General features: G+C 40.6%; 1 protein-coding gene across 5 annotated transcripts in view; it reads left to right on the plus strand.

Moving 5' to 3' along the window:
* The window catches only part of PIEZO2 (piezo type mechanosensitive ion channel component 2), a 292,650-nt gene that overhangs the window by 263,982 nt on the left and 10,437 nt on the right, over positions 1-18,231 (plus strand). For all 5 annotated transcript variants that reach the window (XM_032121792.1, XM_032121810.1, XM_032121818.1 and 2 more), the window contains 10 exons: positions 6,827-7,216; positions 8,552-8,810; positions 9,327-9,509; positions 9,933-10,185; positions 10,927-11,059; positions 11,477-11,624; positions 11,730-11,944; positions 13,910-14,068; positions 15,399-15,546; positions 17,985-18,173. In XM_032121792.1, coding sequence (XP_031977683.1) covers positions 6,827-7,216; positions 8,552-8,810; positions 9,327-9,509; positions 9,933-10,185; positions 10,927-11,059; positions 11,477-11,624; positions 11,730-11,944; positions 13,910-14,068; positions 15,399-15,546; positions 17,985-18,173 — 2,077 coding nt within the window. The remainder of the gene's footprint in view (positions 1-6,826; positions 7,217-8,551; positions 8,811-9,326; positions 9,510-9,932; positions 10,186-10,926; positions 11,060-11,476; positions 11,625-11,729; positions 11,945-13,909; positions 14,069-15,398; positions 15,547-17,984; positions 18,174-18,231) is intronic.

The following is an 18,231-nucleotide window of genomic DNA, read 5'->3' on the forward strand; positions in this document are numbered from 1 at the left end:
TCTCCATTTCCTTTGAAGAAGTGACAGGATTTATAAACAAAGGAATAGAAAAGGCAGAGTTATGACTGATTTTTCTAATCTCAAATTCTCTTTCTGGTAATGAACAATCAAATATTCTTGCACTGAGTATTATGAATTGTGGACATCTGTGGACATAGATGAAGCAATAATGAGTCTGTTGATTGAATGATAAAGCCGTCTGTGTATTGGTGCACTCTTGCATATCTCTTCAAGGGATTACAGAAGTGCCTATGACATTTTTTAGAAAAGTGAAGTGTTTTAAACTTGTTATGAGTTTATTGATTTTTTTTAATTGCTCAAACAAGAGCAGGTGGCAGTTTGTATTTTAAAGTAATGATTTCCAGTAAATGTAGAAGTGACTAATTAAATCTCAAGCATCCCTGTGATCATGGATCTCAGGTTGCAATGGAAAACTTTTGGGAAGGGGTAGAGGGTTTCTGTTCTGCTTATCCTTTGGTTGCACTACTGAAAATTTTGTAGTGGACATTAGGTCCCTGAGTAAGGTGAACACATCTGGAAGCACACAGGAACGCTGAAGAACAGAAGCTATTCCATTATAATAAGACATAATCCTCAGTGCTCAGGATAGGAATTACTGTAGGTAAACCCTGGATAGCCAAAGAGAAAAGCCCTCCTGATCAGCTGCAGGAACTGTAAATTTCTGGTGAAGTTCAGGGCTGACCCTCATAAGTCTAATCCAGGGATGTTGTTCTTAGCCTGGATAAAGCTCTAAATGGACTTTTGCACAGTGTCCTTTGTGGTTTTTTTCTTTTGGTAGGTCTGTCATTCATTCTCGGTCATTTTTCTACACATTAGAAAGTATGATGTATTCATAAGGTATTTGTTTGGTTTCTCTTTCTGTATAAATACTCCCATGTATCCTAAAGGCAAAGTGCAAAGTTCATATGGGCCAGGAGGAGAAGAGGCTGATGCTGTTCATTGCCAAGCTCTTTGAGGAACACCACTGGAAGGGATTGGAATCTAGCATGGCAGAGCATTTTCTGCAGTTTGTTTCCATTCGACTGATGACCTGTTTATTAGGTTAAACAGCCTGTGAATTCCAGTAAGATGATTGGGAACTTACTAAAACTGGTTGGCTGCCCTCATGGGGCTTTGCCTACAATTATGTAATAGCAGCTAGACACAGGTGCTAAGACAGATTTCAGGTTATCTATGGTTTTGTATCCAGTTCAGTTTGTATTCATTTTTGTGCATTATGAATAATGTTTTCAGTTCCTGACTCTACATTTGTGTAGACTTTTATAAGAGCTGAAGGAGGAGGAGCTTAAACACCTCTCAGGGTGTTTAAGAACACCACCTTTTATCTGTGCTTCCCTCACTAGAAGGGAGAATAGGGCTTGAGGCAGTGAGTACTGGAGAGGTAACTCACCTAGGGAGGCAGAAGGAAGGATGAAAGGAGAACCCCTGTTTGGGCTGGATCAAAGTCCAATTTAGGCCTGTGATTGTTAGGGATTGATTGGGATTTTTTCTTGGAGGCATGGGGAATGTAGTAGTAGTCCAAACAGATAATGCCAGTTAGTAAGTAGCCCACGGACAGAAAAAAAAAACTACCCCAGAAAAAATCATAATTCACCCACTAGGCTATTAAACTCTTTGAGAAGGGTAAATTTGTTTAGCAAAAAGGAAGCCATAAACTTAAAAATTTTCCACTCACTGGGGATAAAAACATCTCTGCTATATATGTATATATGTATCCCCATTTAAAATGGATACCTGATCAACTTCATATAAAACATTTGAACTTGGGGCTTTTAATGAGCATTCCATTTTAAAAACCTAGTCATTGTATGATTTCAAGAAGCTGATGTTTCCAAGGTCTCCAAAAACACAAATTCTAAGTCACTCAGGAAGATATGGTTGGATCAAATTTATGTGATAGGCAATGACTTGAGTCAACATCAACTTTGCTCAGTGTGAATCTCTCCACTTCATTGGTGTTCCCATTTCCTCCACATTGGGAAGCATGTTCCTAAAGCACATAAAGAATACACAGACTGTGCTTCAGGTGTTGACTCATGTGCATCTCCTGATATTCGAGGATACAGCGCAGCTGCTCAGTCAGTAATTACTCTGATGATTCGTTCTTCATTTAAAACAGCTTTAAACCAAATGTTTTTATCTATTGGGATTAATAGATGTTTTTCCTTTGATTTTTCTGGGAGCAAGGTCAGAGCTGGCATGTTTAGGAAGGCAGCTGGTATATGTTTCTTCCATTGAAAATATATGAGTGGGCATGTGAACATGAACAGCTGCTCTGCTTAAGGCCCTTGGACGGTTCCCTTTGAACTATGTCTGCATTTAAAATCCTTCAACACCTTAGTATTAGGTGTTGCTCTTCAAAAGAATAAACTCAGCCCTTGAGACCTAAAATACATGCATAAAACATCGTAGCACATAGACAGAAAGGTCTGCAAAACCATATTGTCTCCTTGCTGCCATCTTCCCATATTTTAGCACCAAAACCTCACTGATAGAGCAACAGCTGGGCCATATTCCATGTGTGTATGTGCAGAGGGAAACCTCCTCCCTCAAGAGCTCCCTGAGTTAGTAACACCGAGCTTCAGCTGACTTCCATACTGCTGAATCACACCTCCAGGGCAGACGTCCTGGCTCCATACACCATGCAGACAGCCCTCCAGGTTTTGTCTGGAGGGCCTTGTGTACCTTTGTGCACACACAGAAATAATGAAGTGGCTTGTAAAGGGTTTTGGCCAAGTGAACTGGCAGGACAGAGGTGCCCCTGCCATTGAGGCGGTTCTTAAGGAAAATATTTCACAATGCCATTGGTATCTTGGTGATTCTTTTCTTCCGTTCAAAGGCCAAGGTATGCTTTTAGCCTCAGTCAAAAAAGCCATTCTGTCAAAAAAGATCATCAGTGGGGGTAGGCCTAAGAATAACTGCTTCTTCTCTCTACGTATTTTGTTCTTTCCCCTTCATTTTCCTAAACACAATAATTGCAGACTATAACCTCATGCCAGCGGATTTTTTCCTCACTTCAAGCTAGCAAGACCAAAGGAATGTGGAAAATGCCATTGCCCTTCCTTTCTGACCTCTTTCCCAATTCTCTGTACCCCTGGACAAACATAATGCTTGCCAAGGAAGCAAATCCCCTGCTGCCACTTTCCAGGTGTAATACAGATGGAGTCAAAGAAGAAAAGTAGAGCGTAAATCCTGAATTTTGGGGTCTTTTCTTCTTTCATTCTATCCGAGAGACTCAGGCAGGTCACTGCATATGTTAAAACACCAGGCCACTCAACTCATTTCATTGACATCTGTGTTTGTCAAAGATTTTTACAGGAGAAATAATCTTTTTACCTACCATATCTCATTAATGTATTTGCTTCTTTCCTGTTGCTCTGTTAAATGCTTGTATTTAATTATGTACTCTCTTTCTCATAACTCATCCAGTTCTTTTCTCCAGTTACACATGAATGCTCAATGTATTGTGTATGTCTCTGGTGTCCTGTTGTATTTGATAAGTGAAAGGAGATAAGGGTTTATTATATCTGTTCTTTATTTCAAGATGCGCATGTTGCCGATTTTGAAATACTGTGATCGAAATCAATGAAATCTTCTGGAAAGAATCATCAGAGCTTCCTAGTAAATATCAAAATAAAAGCCATCCCATGCAGAGCAGGTTATATTTGGCATGCATTTACTGGCTAAGTAACATATCCGATTTGGCTCTTTGGTTTGGAAAGAGGATTAGCCAATGTCTGACAGCTATTTTTCTATTTGTGGAATATGAGCTTTCTCAGTTTTAAGGGCTCTTCTAGGAAGTTGGCTTGTACCTGTGTAAAAAGGCTCAGCACAGCATATCATTAATAAAATAGAATTTGTACAGAGGACATCCTTTTCTAAAACATCCTTGTGGAATCTGGAAATTTCAGGGGTAAAAAACCAAAATAAAACCTGCTCACATATATAAGTCTGTTCCCCTGGAAAGCGTGTAGAGCACTGTGTTGGTTCCGTAACTGCTTGAATAGTGGGTAGATGGCCTCCTATCGCCCCTATGTGAAATTGACCATGACTAACCTGTGCATAGAAATGTGTTTCCGTGGTGACTCCAAACAAATCCTTATCTTCTCTCTGAACCTTTTTTTCTCTGTGTCAGTGTTTAGCTGCATGGCGAGCATATTTGTTTACTGAACCGTGTGTATCATAACACCATTTGGATTTAACACTGTCTCTGTAACTGTTTGCGCTGCTGTAGCTGCTACACTGAAGCAACCATGCTGTTCTCAAGGCAGTCAACCCTTGATGATTTAGATGGACCAGACTCTGTTCCTAAAACAAGTGAGCGCGCTCGACCTAGGCTTCGTAAAATGCAGAGCATGGATATGTCCTCCTCATCAGCTGACAGTGGCAGTATAGTGTCAAGGTGCTTAACTCATGCATGCTTTGTTCACTCGTTTACCCATACCATTGTTCCGACTGCAGTGTACGTGGATCTGTGTTTGCAGACACGTGGTGTGCAGAGTGGATTGCATGGTCAAAGGAAGCTTTACGCCCTCCTGTGTTGTGGCACAGTTCTGAGATTCAAAGTCAGGATCACAATCTAGGATTCATTTGCTGTTTCACTTCTTGTTCTGGTTTTTTTTGTTTTGTTTTTGTTTTCATCCTTAATTGATGTATTTTTTGAAGTTGTTCCATAGCATTACACTGTGTGTATAAAAACAGGCCAAAGTCTGTATTCATTCAGCTAAAGTCTGTATTCATTCAGTCTTATTTTCAGAGTTACTGAGCTGATGGTTGTTCTTAAATTGGAAGCTGGAAGCTAGGTTTCTCAGCTAATCACTTACCCTAAATATGGGCTGAGATGTGTAATTTTAGAAATTAAGATAGACACCATTGTGCCAGTTTTTCAGTTTTTATTTTTGTCCATATAGGAAAGATTTCTAAATATGTTTTGATTACTTTAGAATTGATTTACAGTAAGGTGCTGCAGTTAGGAAAGGGAAAACAGTTATGAAAAAATAGCAACTAATATTAATATCCAGTGCAAGAGAAAATTTTTCAGAGCTGTTTACTCAGTTTTTGGCAGGTAAAACCCAGGGATTTACATGACATTGGGAAGCAGTGTTTCAAGTCATTTTATAAATATTATAAATCAGAAATTTTATGTCATTTTGCATCATTGTTTTTCAGTGTTGGAAGTGTTTGACAAATTTTTGGAGTCAATCAGTTTTGGAATTTTGGGATTCTATGATTTTGTGCATTTTAACCAGGATGAGTGCTACTGTGAATCATCCAAACACACATCATCATAAGTGTTATATGTTCTAATTAAAACTCTGCTACAAAAAAAGTGATCTAACATAGCCACAGTAAGTTTGGAAGCAGCGTAAAAGGAAAAAAAAAAAGGAAAGTTAATTTTTTGTTTTGGCAGAAGATGATAGTGCCAATGGCTTTGCCAATGCCAGTTTTCTCTAAAAGGTTATAGTTTATGTGAAAATATGGCCCCATTAATTTCATAGGAGCTACAGGAAATCTTGTTTTGTCTCTGTGAGATACAGGGATATGCAGCCAACAAAGACACTGAGTTGGTGCCTGTTGTCTAGGCTGTGGAGTGGAATGAGACTAAAAAGAGAAAGAGTGATGTTCAAGGAGAGAGGTAAAAAAATACTTGAGAGGGAGCGCAAGAAATGTGATCGGAGGGCTGGAGTACCCCTCCTATGGAGACAGGCTGACAGAGCTGTTCATGCTGGAGAAGAAAAGGTTCCAGGGAAACTGCAGAGCAAACTTCCAGTATTTAAGGGACAGCTACATGAGAGCTATAGAGGGAATTTTTACAGGGTATGAAGTGATAGGACAAGGGGAAATGGCTTTACATTAAAAAAGGGCAAGTTTAGATTAGGTATTAGGAAGAAATACTTCATTCAGGGGGTGGTGAGACATTGGAACAGGTTGCCCAGAGAAGTTGTGGATGTTGCATCCCTGGACGTGTTCAAGGTCAGGTTGGATGGGGCTCTGAGCAACTTGGTCTAGTGGGAGGTGTCCCTGCCCATGGCCAGGGGGCTGGAACTAGATGATCTTTAAGGTACTTTTCTACCCAAACCATTCTATGAGTCTATGCAAAGCCAAGAATAAGGAAGGTCAATCAAGCAAAGAACTGATCAGAGTGCATCAGACAGTTGAATAAGGAAATAGATACATACAGAAGTAAAGCAGGCAGGTAAAGTAAAAAGGAAGACTGTATTGAAGAACACAGGGCAATCTAAAGGTAAGCAAGATACCCTGTTACTGGAACAGTTTTGTAATTTGGTTTGTATTTCTTCAAGCTAGCAATTTACATGGTCTTTTATTTGAATCAGAGTTGATATGTGCGTGTTCAGTTCATGTTCCAGTTGTACACAACAGTCGTACAGTGGTTGTTAAAAGCACTATGTTTAGAAGCAATGCCATGGCTGCCTATCCTTCACCATGGAGCATGTCTTAAATAGATGTAATAGCAAATCTTGACTCTGTTCAGAAATGTTTGAGCTACTTTCAGAAAGGTAGTGTAGTTTCTCTTGCTGATATTCATTTGCCCTTTGCTGGTGTTAAAAGATGGTGAATCACTGTGAGTTCAGTGGGATTTCGTTCAGGGAAGAGATGGACCCAGGTGTTCCATCTGTATAAGAGGAGATCAGGATGATATCTTTTCTACCAGACCATATGAACTTTGGAGGCCTGGGAATGCAATGAGGTTGCTTAGCTGTCTGCATAAAGGTACAATTAACAAACTTTGCTTGATCATGGCTCTTGGAAACCTCAGCTCACTCTCTTCATCCATCTCCCACAGTGAACCTACGCAGGTCACCATGCTCTATTCCCGTCAGGGGACCACAGAAACCATTGAGGAGGTAGAAGGGGAGCATGAGGAAGAAGGAGCTCATTCTGCATCAAGGCTGGAGGAAGAGGAGGTGGAAGATTATAGCCTGGATTCAGAAGGAGCTGCATATACTCCAGATACCGATGTGCCGTTGTACTCCACGGTTGATAGCAATGCAGAAGCTCCTCCTTCCTATAGCAAAGCTGTCAGCTTTGAACATCTTCCCTTTGGCTCCCCAGATGACTCAGCTGGTAAGAGCCTCATGATGGTGAGCCCAGACGACAGTCGGACAGACAAACTCGACACGATTCTCCCCCCACTGACGCACGAGCTAACAGCTAGCGAGCTGCTCCTGAACAAGTAAGAATCCTCGGCCATGAAAAATTGTTGGTCACTATGTGTAAAGTTTTGTCATTACTTTGGGTTTTTGTCTCAGAACTACCCTGCAGTTTCTGATACAGACGTTGTGCTAAGTTTGGTTTAAGGGAAGAAGCTCATTTCCTGTGCAGTTGTTCTAATTACAAATTTCTAAAGTGACTCAAATTCATCTGGGAAGGAATCTCTGCTTTCTCCCTAGATACCATATTTAATTGTTCCAATTAGCATTGAATTTCTGTGCTGCAATTGTCTTGGGGTCAAGGGCTTTTCTAAATATTCTGTGTAGAGAGGGCTTCTCTTCTCCAGGCAACTATAATTTCAAATGAATTTCCTCCAGGGCTATCTGGGAAAATGTTTCTCCTTTAATTATTTTGGATTACTGTAAGGGAAACTCTGACCTTTGGCAGTTTTTGTTTAAGCCAATGGGAGCTGAGGGTTACATAGAGACACCACCTTGCTAGGTGCTTCATAGGGAGAGGATGTTCCCTTCTTTGCCCCTTAGACACTGTGCTCAGTAGCACAACCAGCATTGAGGTGGGGATGGTGCCACTGCACTTCTTCAGCTGCTTTCTGGCCTGACTCAGTTGGGGAGGGCTTCCCCAAATACAAGAGCAAAATCTTAAACCACAGAGCTGCCTTTCAGCCTAACTGCACCCACAGAGAGAGAGGGTGGATAGATCTGACTTTGTCAGATGCAACGTCTTGTCTTCTGGTTTTCCATAGCAATTTTTGCTTTTCAGTAAGATCTCTTCTCAGGCCAGGAAACTTTATGAAAAGCGGAGAGAATTATGAAGAGTGTATGAAAGTCACTGCCTTTATATTTATTTGAGTCATATAATGAGAAGATTGGGCACATCTAATGCTCAAAGGAATTTATTATGTTCTAGTCTTATGCCCCTGGATGATTCATAATATAGGTCTTGTGATGTACCTCTGTTTTTTCTCCAAATTCCTATCTGTGTTGATAAATCAGATGTGAATCCACACCAGTATTGCATGATTTGCATGAGATATGTTGGTCGGGCAGCTGTAGGAAAGCCGTGTTTGTAAAAGTTCTTAGGCCGGGCTGATTCTCTTTCTGGGTAAATTAAAAAATGGGAAATCAGTGCTTCTAGTTGCTTTGCTTGAAATTCTTGTTTTCTGAGCTTAGAATCAGGCTATTTGATTATAATACCAAATCCCCCCCTTCCCTTTTTTTCCCCTCCATTTGGCTTAGCAGGAGAATTTAATACTTTTTAAAAGGAAAGAGGTAGAAATTTGAAAAGCAGCTCTTGTGAAGTTCATGTCAGTTCATTTGTTGTACTCTGCTCCTCACAGGATGTTTCGTGATGATGAGCTGGAGGAGTCAGAGAAGTTCTACGTTGGTCAGCCTCGAGTCTTGCTCCTTATTTATGCCCTGTACAATACGCTGGTGGCCCGGTCAGAAATGGTGTGCTATTTTGTAATCATCCTTAACCACATGATCTCTGCCTCCATGATAACCCTGGTGCTTCCCATCCTTATATTCCTGTGGGCCATGCTGTCTGTTCCTCGGCCAAGCAAACGCTTCTGGATGACAGCCATTGTCTACACTGAGGTATGCTGCTGGCTTTGCAAGCCCATGTCTAACACAGAAAACTGAAGTTGTAAGCTTTGCATGGTCCCTTTTCTGGTTTTGATCTCTAGGATCAGGGGTGGGCGTTCAGCCCTTCACAGTAAAACAAATATTTGCTAAAGCCCTCAGCAACTTTTGTGGTACAGAATGATCTTGTTTGTTATTTCCTTCATTGCAATGAGCAATATCCTTCTTGGCATGTAAAGCAGTTCTCACAAGAACAGAGCATTTGCAAACTGTTGCTATGTAATTGTTAACCAAGAGACAGAATTCACTGCTTGTGGTATCTCAAGTACCACTGAGTATCATCTGTTGGTGAATGTTGATTGACTTTATTACTGAAAAAGTGTGAAGTGTTATTCTCTGTAGTAATGAATATGCTTGTTTATGTTCTCATAAAACTGACAAAGTGGTCATATTTTATCCCTCTTATTGTCATGAGGCTATTATATCTGACATGCTTATAAAACACCCCAAGTCTGTTGTGTTTCCAAACAGGTGGCCATTGTCATCAAATACTTCTTCCAGTTTGGCTTCTTTCCTTGGAATAAACACGTGGATTACACAAAAGATAAACCTTACCATCCACCCAATATTATTGGCATTGAGAAGAAAGAGGGTTATGTGCACTATGATCTTGTTCAGCTTCTTGCTTTATTCTTCCATAGATCCATTTTAAAGGTAATCTGGGTTCAGGTAGTTTCTTATGTTATATTAATTTTTCATTTCCATTCTTTAAGTCACTCATGTGATATACGGAAGTAATTCATTTGGATATCAGGAAAAATTTCTTCCATGAAAGGGTTGCTGAGGATTAGAAGTGGCTGCCCGGGGAAGTGGTTGAGTCACTATCCCTGGAAGAGTTTAAAAGACATTTAGATGTGGCACTGAGGGACATGATTTAGTGGTGGACTTGGCAGGGCTGGGTTAATAGTTGAACTGATGATCTTAAAGAATTTCTGCAACCAAAGTGATTCTATGATATCCCAACACAATGAATTTGTCTCCTCCCATGTGAACACGTGACTGAGCTGAGCAATGCCTGTGATAAATTCTGCGACAGAAATATAGGCTTGATATGTTCTCTTCTTGTTTTTCCGCTAGTGCCATGGACTGTGGGATGAAGATGAGAAAGGAGATAGCTCCAGTAATAAAGAGGATACAGATGATGAGCTCTCTCTGACAGGAGGCAGGAGAGACTCTTCTGCCTCTTTGAAATCTGTCAATCTTGCTGCATCAGTGGAGTCCATCCATGTCCACTTCCCTGAGCAGCAGACTGCTATCAGGAGGAAGAGTTCTAGCAGCATATCCCAGCTTTCTCACAGGTCCAGCTTCTCCTCACACAGATCCAAGAGAGGTAAATGTCATGGCATTTCTAGGATTTGGAGGAAAATTGTTCATTTCCCATAGGATCATTCTGCTGAAACCTTGGGCCGGTTGCTGCAGAGCTCCCAGGAGCTCCTGATTGCTGCTGTTTCTCAGTGGTGAAATAGGATATGAATCAATGTATCTTCATGTTTGAACACACTCCAAGCCTTCCTAAAGTTCAAATGAAGAGCCATACTTTGTGATTCATTATGTTTTTAAAATGACATTATCCAAAAGCTGGGAAAGGAATGCTCAGTGTGGCCCAGATCCAGAAGTTCTGGTCCAGCATAATCTCCAGCGAGAGGGAATGCAAAGCATATGTATTTTTCATATCTACATTTGTAGACACTTGAACGGAGAAAATGTTTTTATTGGGTATATTGAAAGAGATTACATGTCCCATCTTGTAAAAAGGGCGGGGGTACTCTAGCCTAAATGTATGTAATACCAATTGAGGTATCTGAGTCAGATCAGTTAAATACTTGCTTTTATCTCTAGTCTTCCCTTTTTGTAGCTATTAATCAAGTTTTGGTCTGCCAGTGGTTAAACCTTTACTGGCTGCTCTCAAGATTTTATCATATTGGGGGAAAAAAAGCAGAAGAATTCATTTCAAAGCTTCTTTCAAATGTGGGAGTCATATGAGATGGAAGTCGCAAGAGTTATTACTTTCTAGCTTTAGTATTTAAACTCTTCTTTTGAATTGACTTCTCTTTCCCTCCCTTTTTTCCAGGAAGTACCAGTACACGGAACAGCAGTCAGAAGGGAAGCAGTGTGTTAAGCATCAAACAAAAATCTAGAAAAGAGCTTCTCATGGAAAAGTTTCGAGAACAAATGATCAAAGCTAAAGCTTTTACAATTAAAAAGTGAGCAATATGAGGAGTTGTGTGGGTTTGGGGGGAGGTTCCAAACAGTAAAGCAGTACACCAGCATTTTAAAGGGAGCAGGCTACTACTGCTGTTAATTCAAGTGTTCATTGTATGCAGATGTCCTACCAGCTGAACATCAGACAAATCGGCAGTTGTTCAAACAGCATCTGCCTGATAAAAAAGCTAAGTATCCCATGTGAGCTTGGTTGGCTACGTATATTTCTACTGAACAAATCCTAATACAGGGGTTTGGAAGTAATCAGAACAAAGGACTGGTGTCTCTGCAGTCCTGTGAAGGCTGTCAGAGTAGATCTTAGATATCTTTAAAAATATTAATCATACTACACTCAGCCTTTACTTTCTTCAGTGTGAGTTATGTGCTGTTAAATGACATTGTGGTCTATTTTGTTTTAGGACTCTCCAGGTGTACGTGCCCATCAGACAGTTTTTCTACAATCTTATTCATCCAGACTACAGCGCAGTGACTGATGTGTACGTGCTGATGTTCCTCGCAGATACAGTGGACTTCATCATCATTGTGTTTGGATTTTGGGCTTTTGGGGTATGTCACAGAGGCATCTCTCCTCAGCAGGATTTACATGTTGGAGATGCTAAATACCATGCAAGTGTCCTTTTTCTTTGACCACCCTTATATTTTGCTTTTCAGAAACACTCTGCTGCAGCAGATATCACCTCTTCATTATCAGAGGACCAGGTCCCAGAGGCATTTTTGGTGATGGTGCTCATTCAGTTTGGTACCATGGTGGTAGATCGAGCACTGTACCTCAAAAAGACTGTCATGGGAAAAGTCATCTTCCAGGTCATCCTTGTTTTTGGAATACATTTCTGGATGTTTTTTATCTTGCCTGGAGTGACAGAAAGGTATAACCCTTCTAAACAAACAATATGGGTTAAATGCTGATGCTCGACCAAGTTGTTTGTATTTAAACTGGAGGTGCTTATAGCTAGGCTTTGGGATGATGAACAAGTTTCTTCTTCGTCTCATTTCTAAGCAGAAAGTTGGAATGCATTTCCACAGCAGTAACTCTGGCCAATGTAAGTTTGAGGAAGAATTAGTTATATATGTACAGAAATATTCTCGATTTAGGCCAAAATGCAAGCAGGTGAAAGAGAAATTGCCTGTAATTGAGTGATTAGAGCCTTCAGCTGAGACAATGTTGGCCTCTGATCCAGTTCCCTGCTCCCAAGACTGCTGCATGCTGCTTTAGAAGAGCGAGTAGAAAATGTCTCCCTCAGAGTAACTTATAACTTAGCACTTTGCTGAAATGTGTGAACTGTAAATTTAAATCTCCTTAAACTGAGGAACGTCTAAAATATGTGTCTGTTCTGAAGAGCAAATTTCTCCTCCCATGCTCCTGCCACTTGGCTCTGGAGGTGGTGTGGAGATGGTCACCTGCTGCACGAAATTTAGTGTCACATGCTTGGTCAGACTCACTCCCAAATCTAACATGTTTCATTTCATGGCTCAGGGCACTGACCACTGCAGTCTGCAGTGCAGAGGTGTTAAAGCTCCCTCCCTAATGTTTGGCTAACTCCCCTTTTCCTACTTTAAGTTGCCTTGAGGTATTTCCCTCACTCCATTGACTGTCCATGGAAATTGAGTGAGTCACCTGGGCACATTACACTTCATTAACAGTCAAGTTATTTTACTGGGGAAAACAAAATAGGTTTGTAGTGTAAAGAAAGGCTGAAAAGTCTCACTTTTTCTCAAAAAGAAATGTTTTGTTTTTCCTCAGTGCATTAGCAATTGTGCCCAAATTTGAAAAAAAAAGAAATTCCTTTTTCAAATGGATCTCTTAGCTACTGCACATTGAGAATTGTTATGAAATAAAATAATTTTGACTCTGTCTGTGCTTTTGGGAAAGCTCTATCAAGTTGTTAATCTCAAATCTGCATCTGAAACATCCTGTATTCCTTCTAAGTCAATTTGAGTCTTGGAAATCTCTGCAAATTTCTTAATTAAAATACTTCTGTGGGATTTAAATGAAAATATTGGGTTATGACTGGCTGACAAATCCTGTCCATCATGAGGCATCTGCTGCAGATCCACTGTGCTATTGAATAGCAACGAGAAATGGCACATGTGAGGAGAGGTTGAGGGTTAGTTCAGTCTCAAGAAGAGAAAGTGAAGAGCTGGCTCCAGCTGCCTATTAATAAGGCATTGAGAAGAAGCTAAGCTGTTTTCAGACAGGACAAGAGGGCACAAGTTGGGAAAAAAGGGAAATTCCAGTTAGATATGTTGAAAACTCTTGACTGTTGTTGAACACTGGAGCAGGTTCCTCAGACAGGTTCTGGGATCTCCATCTTCAGAGATACACAAAACCCAGGTTTCTGAACTATTTGTTGGAATAAGACTTGGATCAAGCAGGGAAGGGTGAAAAATATTTTCACAGGTCACTCCGTCTTAAATTCCTGTATGAGGTGCTGCCATGAACACAAATAGCCACCAAAGCTGCCTTGATTGAGCCCCTACCCAAGGCTCACAGAGGGTTGTGCCATCATGGGGGCTGAGGAAGACTGGTCTGTGTTGGGCAGCAGAGGACCGCCAGCATCCAGAGGGAGAGGGCACTGCCCCAAGGCCTCACTCTTTGGAGAGCCTATTCCCAGTCTCTCCCCTGTGACCCTGAGGTGGCAATGGATGCTGGTTTTAGACTTTCTCATTCAGTGTCTTTCCAATTCTGTTTTAACCCTGCCGTGGGGTCAGCAACCAAGGGCTTTTCACAGGACCTCAGGAAGAGGAAACTGCCAGGAGCAAAAAAACATTTCAAGCTAATTTGGTCATACAAAAAGCTCATCATTTTCCTTTATCTATCTTTTCCTTTACAGGAAATTTAGCCAGAACACGGTTGCCCAGCTCTGGTATTTTGTGAAATGTGTTTATTTTGGCTTATCAGCTTATCAGATACGCTGTGGATATCCAACTCGTGTTCTTGGCAACTTCCTCACAAAAAGTTACAACTATGTCAACCTGTTCTTATTTCAAGGGTAAGCATAGACTTACTGCCTTTTTTCTTTCTTTTGTGCAATAAAGATCTGCTGTAGTGAAATGCTGGGTTTATTAATGTCTTTTCTTCTCAGGCTGCTGTAAAAAAGACAGTAAATTTTGCGCAGCATGCTCTCTATATGCCATAGGTCCCCCTGTAGTCCACAAGAAAAAAGAAAAATCTACCTCTGGAAGGAAAACTTCACAAAATTTCATCTCCCAGTCTGAAAACAGAAGCCTGATATACCAGTCAGCCATTCAGTCCCCTAAGAAAGAGACATTTTTAACACTTCTAAGAAATCACCTTTGTAAACAGACATAGGGGCTACACATTGTGCTAGAAAACAGGTAATGTTATTAGTTTTGCAGTCCAAAAAAGCAGTAAGGTGTCCAGTCCCAAGGAGACCCTTGGAGCAGGTCTACAGGCTCTACCTCAGCAGGTGTAAGGAATAGAATGAAAGAAAACACACCTGAGAAGTAAGAACTGAAAAATAAGCACAAAAAGAAATGTTTGCTTTGAGAAGTGTTGCACATCTGAAGCTCTCAGGAGTTCGGAGTGTTAGTGCAAGGAACAGGCATAGCATCACCTCGGAGTGAAAGGTGGTTTTACAGAGGCAGACCACACCCTCCACTTACACTGTTACAGTCGTCTTGTGATTAAGCCAGTTTGGAGCATATATGGATTTCACAGAAAAAACAGAATAATTTTGGCCTTTTCACAGTATTTGCACTGTAGTCTTCTTGCATTCCAAGGACAAGTTACAGAAGAAAGCTTTCCTCACATGAAATACTCTTTGAGGTGTGGCTGATCAGGAAAGTGTGGGACTAGGAAAGGGAATTATGCACTTTGAGCAGCTGCTCTATGCGTATTGATTTCCTGTTGATTTCCGCCTTCTTCTGCTGCTTAATCCTGAGTCACAAAGCCCAGTTCCATATGCAACTGAGGGCTGCCCACCTACTGCAAAGATGCCATGCAAGACTTGGTGTAAGGAGGTATAAAACTAATTCCCACCATCCTGTGGAAAACATGTCCTCCACTCCCAGGTCAGAGGAATTTAGGGATACAGGAAAGTCTTGTACTATTCCACCAGCATCTCAATCACAATTACTGGGCATAATGATGCAAAAGCATGTTTATGGCCTGGCAAGTAGATGTAGAGTAACATGAGCTATGGCAATTTCAGGATGTGAATGTATTTGTGTTTACGAAATCCCCCATTAAGCTCTTTTTATGTTGTCTTAATTCTCCCTTTTATCTTATGTACACTTGCTGTGTTTGCTGGATGTGATGCCTCTATTTCTGACAAGTTACCTGCTGTGGTCTCTCTTCAGCTTCCGCCTAGTTCCATTTTTGACTGAGCTGAGAGCAGTAATGGACTGGGTTTGGACTGACACCACTCTCAGTCTTTCCAGCTGGATCTGTGTTGAAGATATCTATGCTCATATATTCATCCTGAAGTGTTGGCGAGAATCAGAAAAAGTAAGGAAACCCCCTATGAGTGATTCAGGCCTTCTCTCCGCCATGCAGAAGGGAAATAATCATGAGTCCCTAAATAATAAAAAGTTTGTTGGAAGATATGCCTGGCACTTGTGTTCAGAAATATTCAGACTGTTGGGTACTTCACATTAGTTGTCAGCCACCACAAGTGAAACTTCAAATGGCTTCTCTTTTGTGCCCAGCTGATTTTTCCACCATTAATGTGAACTCCACAAGCACATGCCTGCTGGCTTAATTGCATGCCTGGGTTTCAAGGTGGGGGTTGGAAGTCCTGGTATTCACACAGTCTCACACACAATTAAAAGAGTAACCTGGAGCAGCAGGGAAGCTGCAGCTGAGGACAAAGGTCAGTAGAAGGAAGTGCATGCCCCACAGCATAGGTCCCAGGCACACCAGGTTCATGTAACTGCAGAGGGAACTCAGCTGGGTCCTTTGTCTCAGGAGAGTCCCTGCACATCCAGAACTGAACTGCAGGCCAGATAAACCCACCATTTGTCTCAATGAAATTTCAGTGTCTTTAAATCATTTAAGCTTCAGTTCAAATTAAACTTGCACATTCTGGATTCTTTATAACTGCTATAAAGATTGCAACCATATGCTTGCTTATTTTGCCAGTTTGAAAGAGAAATTAAACATTATTTTAAGAGTGACCAAACCAGTCAGAAATTCTACATCTGCATTGAAATGGATTTATTTTTAAGTGTTACTGACGTATTTCTACTTTTATTATAATCCTGTCTCTTAATGGCAATTACTTTCCAAGTATGTCACTTAGATTAACTCAGAGCTAAAGTGCACACAAATCTTGCATATAGGCTTTTTCTCAGACTCCCACTTCTGCCATGAATGGAAGGAGTTCTGAAGAACTTCAGGAGTCAGAGAAGTAATAACCCAGTTCTACCCTGACTCTCCATCTCACTGCATTTTTTTTATGCTACAACTCATATTATGTGTAGCAGAGATCTGATGTGGGAATATTTCCATGCCTCAGCTGGCATGTGTGTGCTAATGCCATACAGCAAAATAACTCTCTCATGACATTGTGAGTGTTGTTCAAGGTACTTCGGTTCTCTGTCTTTCACTGAGTGGTATGCCTAAGTACTCTAACAGCTTGAGTCTCTCTGAAGTGTTCTATAACATCATTAAAGGTGCCTGAACTAATCTCCTGCAGACAAATAATATACCCCTGCTGATTTTGATACTATATTTTAATGAAAACAGTATTCTGTAGCATGAGACAAATTACTTGATACACTGCTTTTGCAAAGTAAATAATTGGTTTTAAATATAGCATTGTATTACAAATTTAATATTCTCATAGGGCTTTATGGATTCATGTTGCAAAGCAAGAACAATTTCCTGAGAGCCAGATTCCTGGTGTGTTTGAGGTGCAGTGCAGTTCAGTGCATCTTTATTTTGCACATGTGGTATGCAGTGCATGGAGGACAGGCTACTAAACACTGCAGAGTTAAATCCTGTAAGAGAATTACACCAAAATAAATTACAGCGAAAGCTAGACATTTTACAGGATGGTGAAAGTATTAAGAGTATTCAGTCATGAGGCAAATAACAGAGGACAAGCAGTACGGGCAAGGCAAAACAGACATGCCGTGTGATCTGCTTTGAAGGGAGAAGAAAAGCAGTCACTTTTGTCCTGAGAAGCTAAAAAAAAAGAAGGATGTTACATCAGCAGTATCAAGATTTTAGGAAAAGCAACAAAATTTTAAACATTAGTTAATTGCAGTTGGTGTGGAATTCACTAGAAACAGATTGGATCAAGCCGGTGAACTCTTAGAAATACTGTAAGTGAGGTGTGAAATGAATGTGGAGGTAGTGCAATATCAGACATTTTACTGATTGTGAATGTCAGTTGCTGGCAATTTTCCTGCTCCCTCCATCCCCCACAGTATACAGTTTGCATCATTTCAAGATCTGTGGGAAGAAGTCTGCCTTAAGGAGTTTTGATAGAAAACTTTTTGGAAATGCAAATATAAGAAAGTGGTTCCTTCACAATAGCAGTTTTTGGAACCAATTTTTGTATCACTGTTTCTGCAATTATTTTATATTTTGTTCTTGTGAGTTCATGCTTGCACTCAGACAAAAAAAAAATCAAATTATCCTACCCAATTTCTCCCTTCTTTATGGTTCCAAAGAATCAAAGTCACAGAGGTTTACAATATTTTTCACACTGGACACGCACTTGATTTGGGTTCATTTGTCACTTTTCTCTGTTGTCATCAGAAATCAGGTGTCTGTGCAGGTTTGGCTAAAAAAATCTCAAAAATAGCTGGCCTGACATGGGGTAGAAAATTACCACAAGAGATGGGAACCCTTAAGATTGTTATATATTCACCCATCAAATCACATGAAGTGTAGGTCTGATAGAAGAGACATTACCATATTGCTGTTTGCTTTTGCAGAGATATCCCCAACCAAGAGGCCAGAAGAAAAAGAAAGTTGTGAAGTATGGAATGGGTGGCATGATTATCGTCTTGCTGATTTGTATTGTCTGGTTCCCACTGCTCTTCATGTCTTTAATCAAATCTGTTGCAGGCATCACCAACAAGCCTCTAGATGTATCAATCACAATAACTCTAGGAGGCTATCAGGTAAAAAAGAAGAAACACTAAAAGCAAACTCTGTTTTTTGCACTGTATTTCCTTGTGC

The sequence above is a fragment of the Corvus moneduloides genome, chromosome 1, assembly GCF_009650955.1.
Source record: "Corvus moneduloides isolate bCorMon1 chromosome 1, bCorMon1.pri, whole genome shotgun sequence".
In the NCBI taxonomy this organism is placed as follows: Eukaryota; Metazoa; Chordata; class Aves; order Passeriformes; family Corvidae; genus Corvus; species Corvus moneduloides.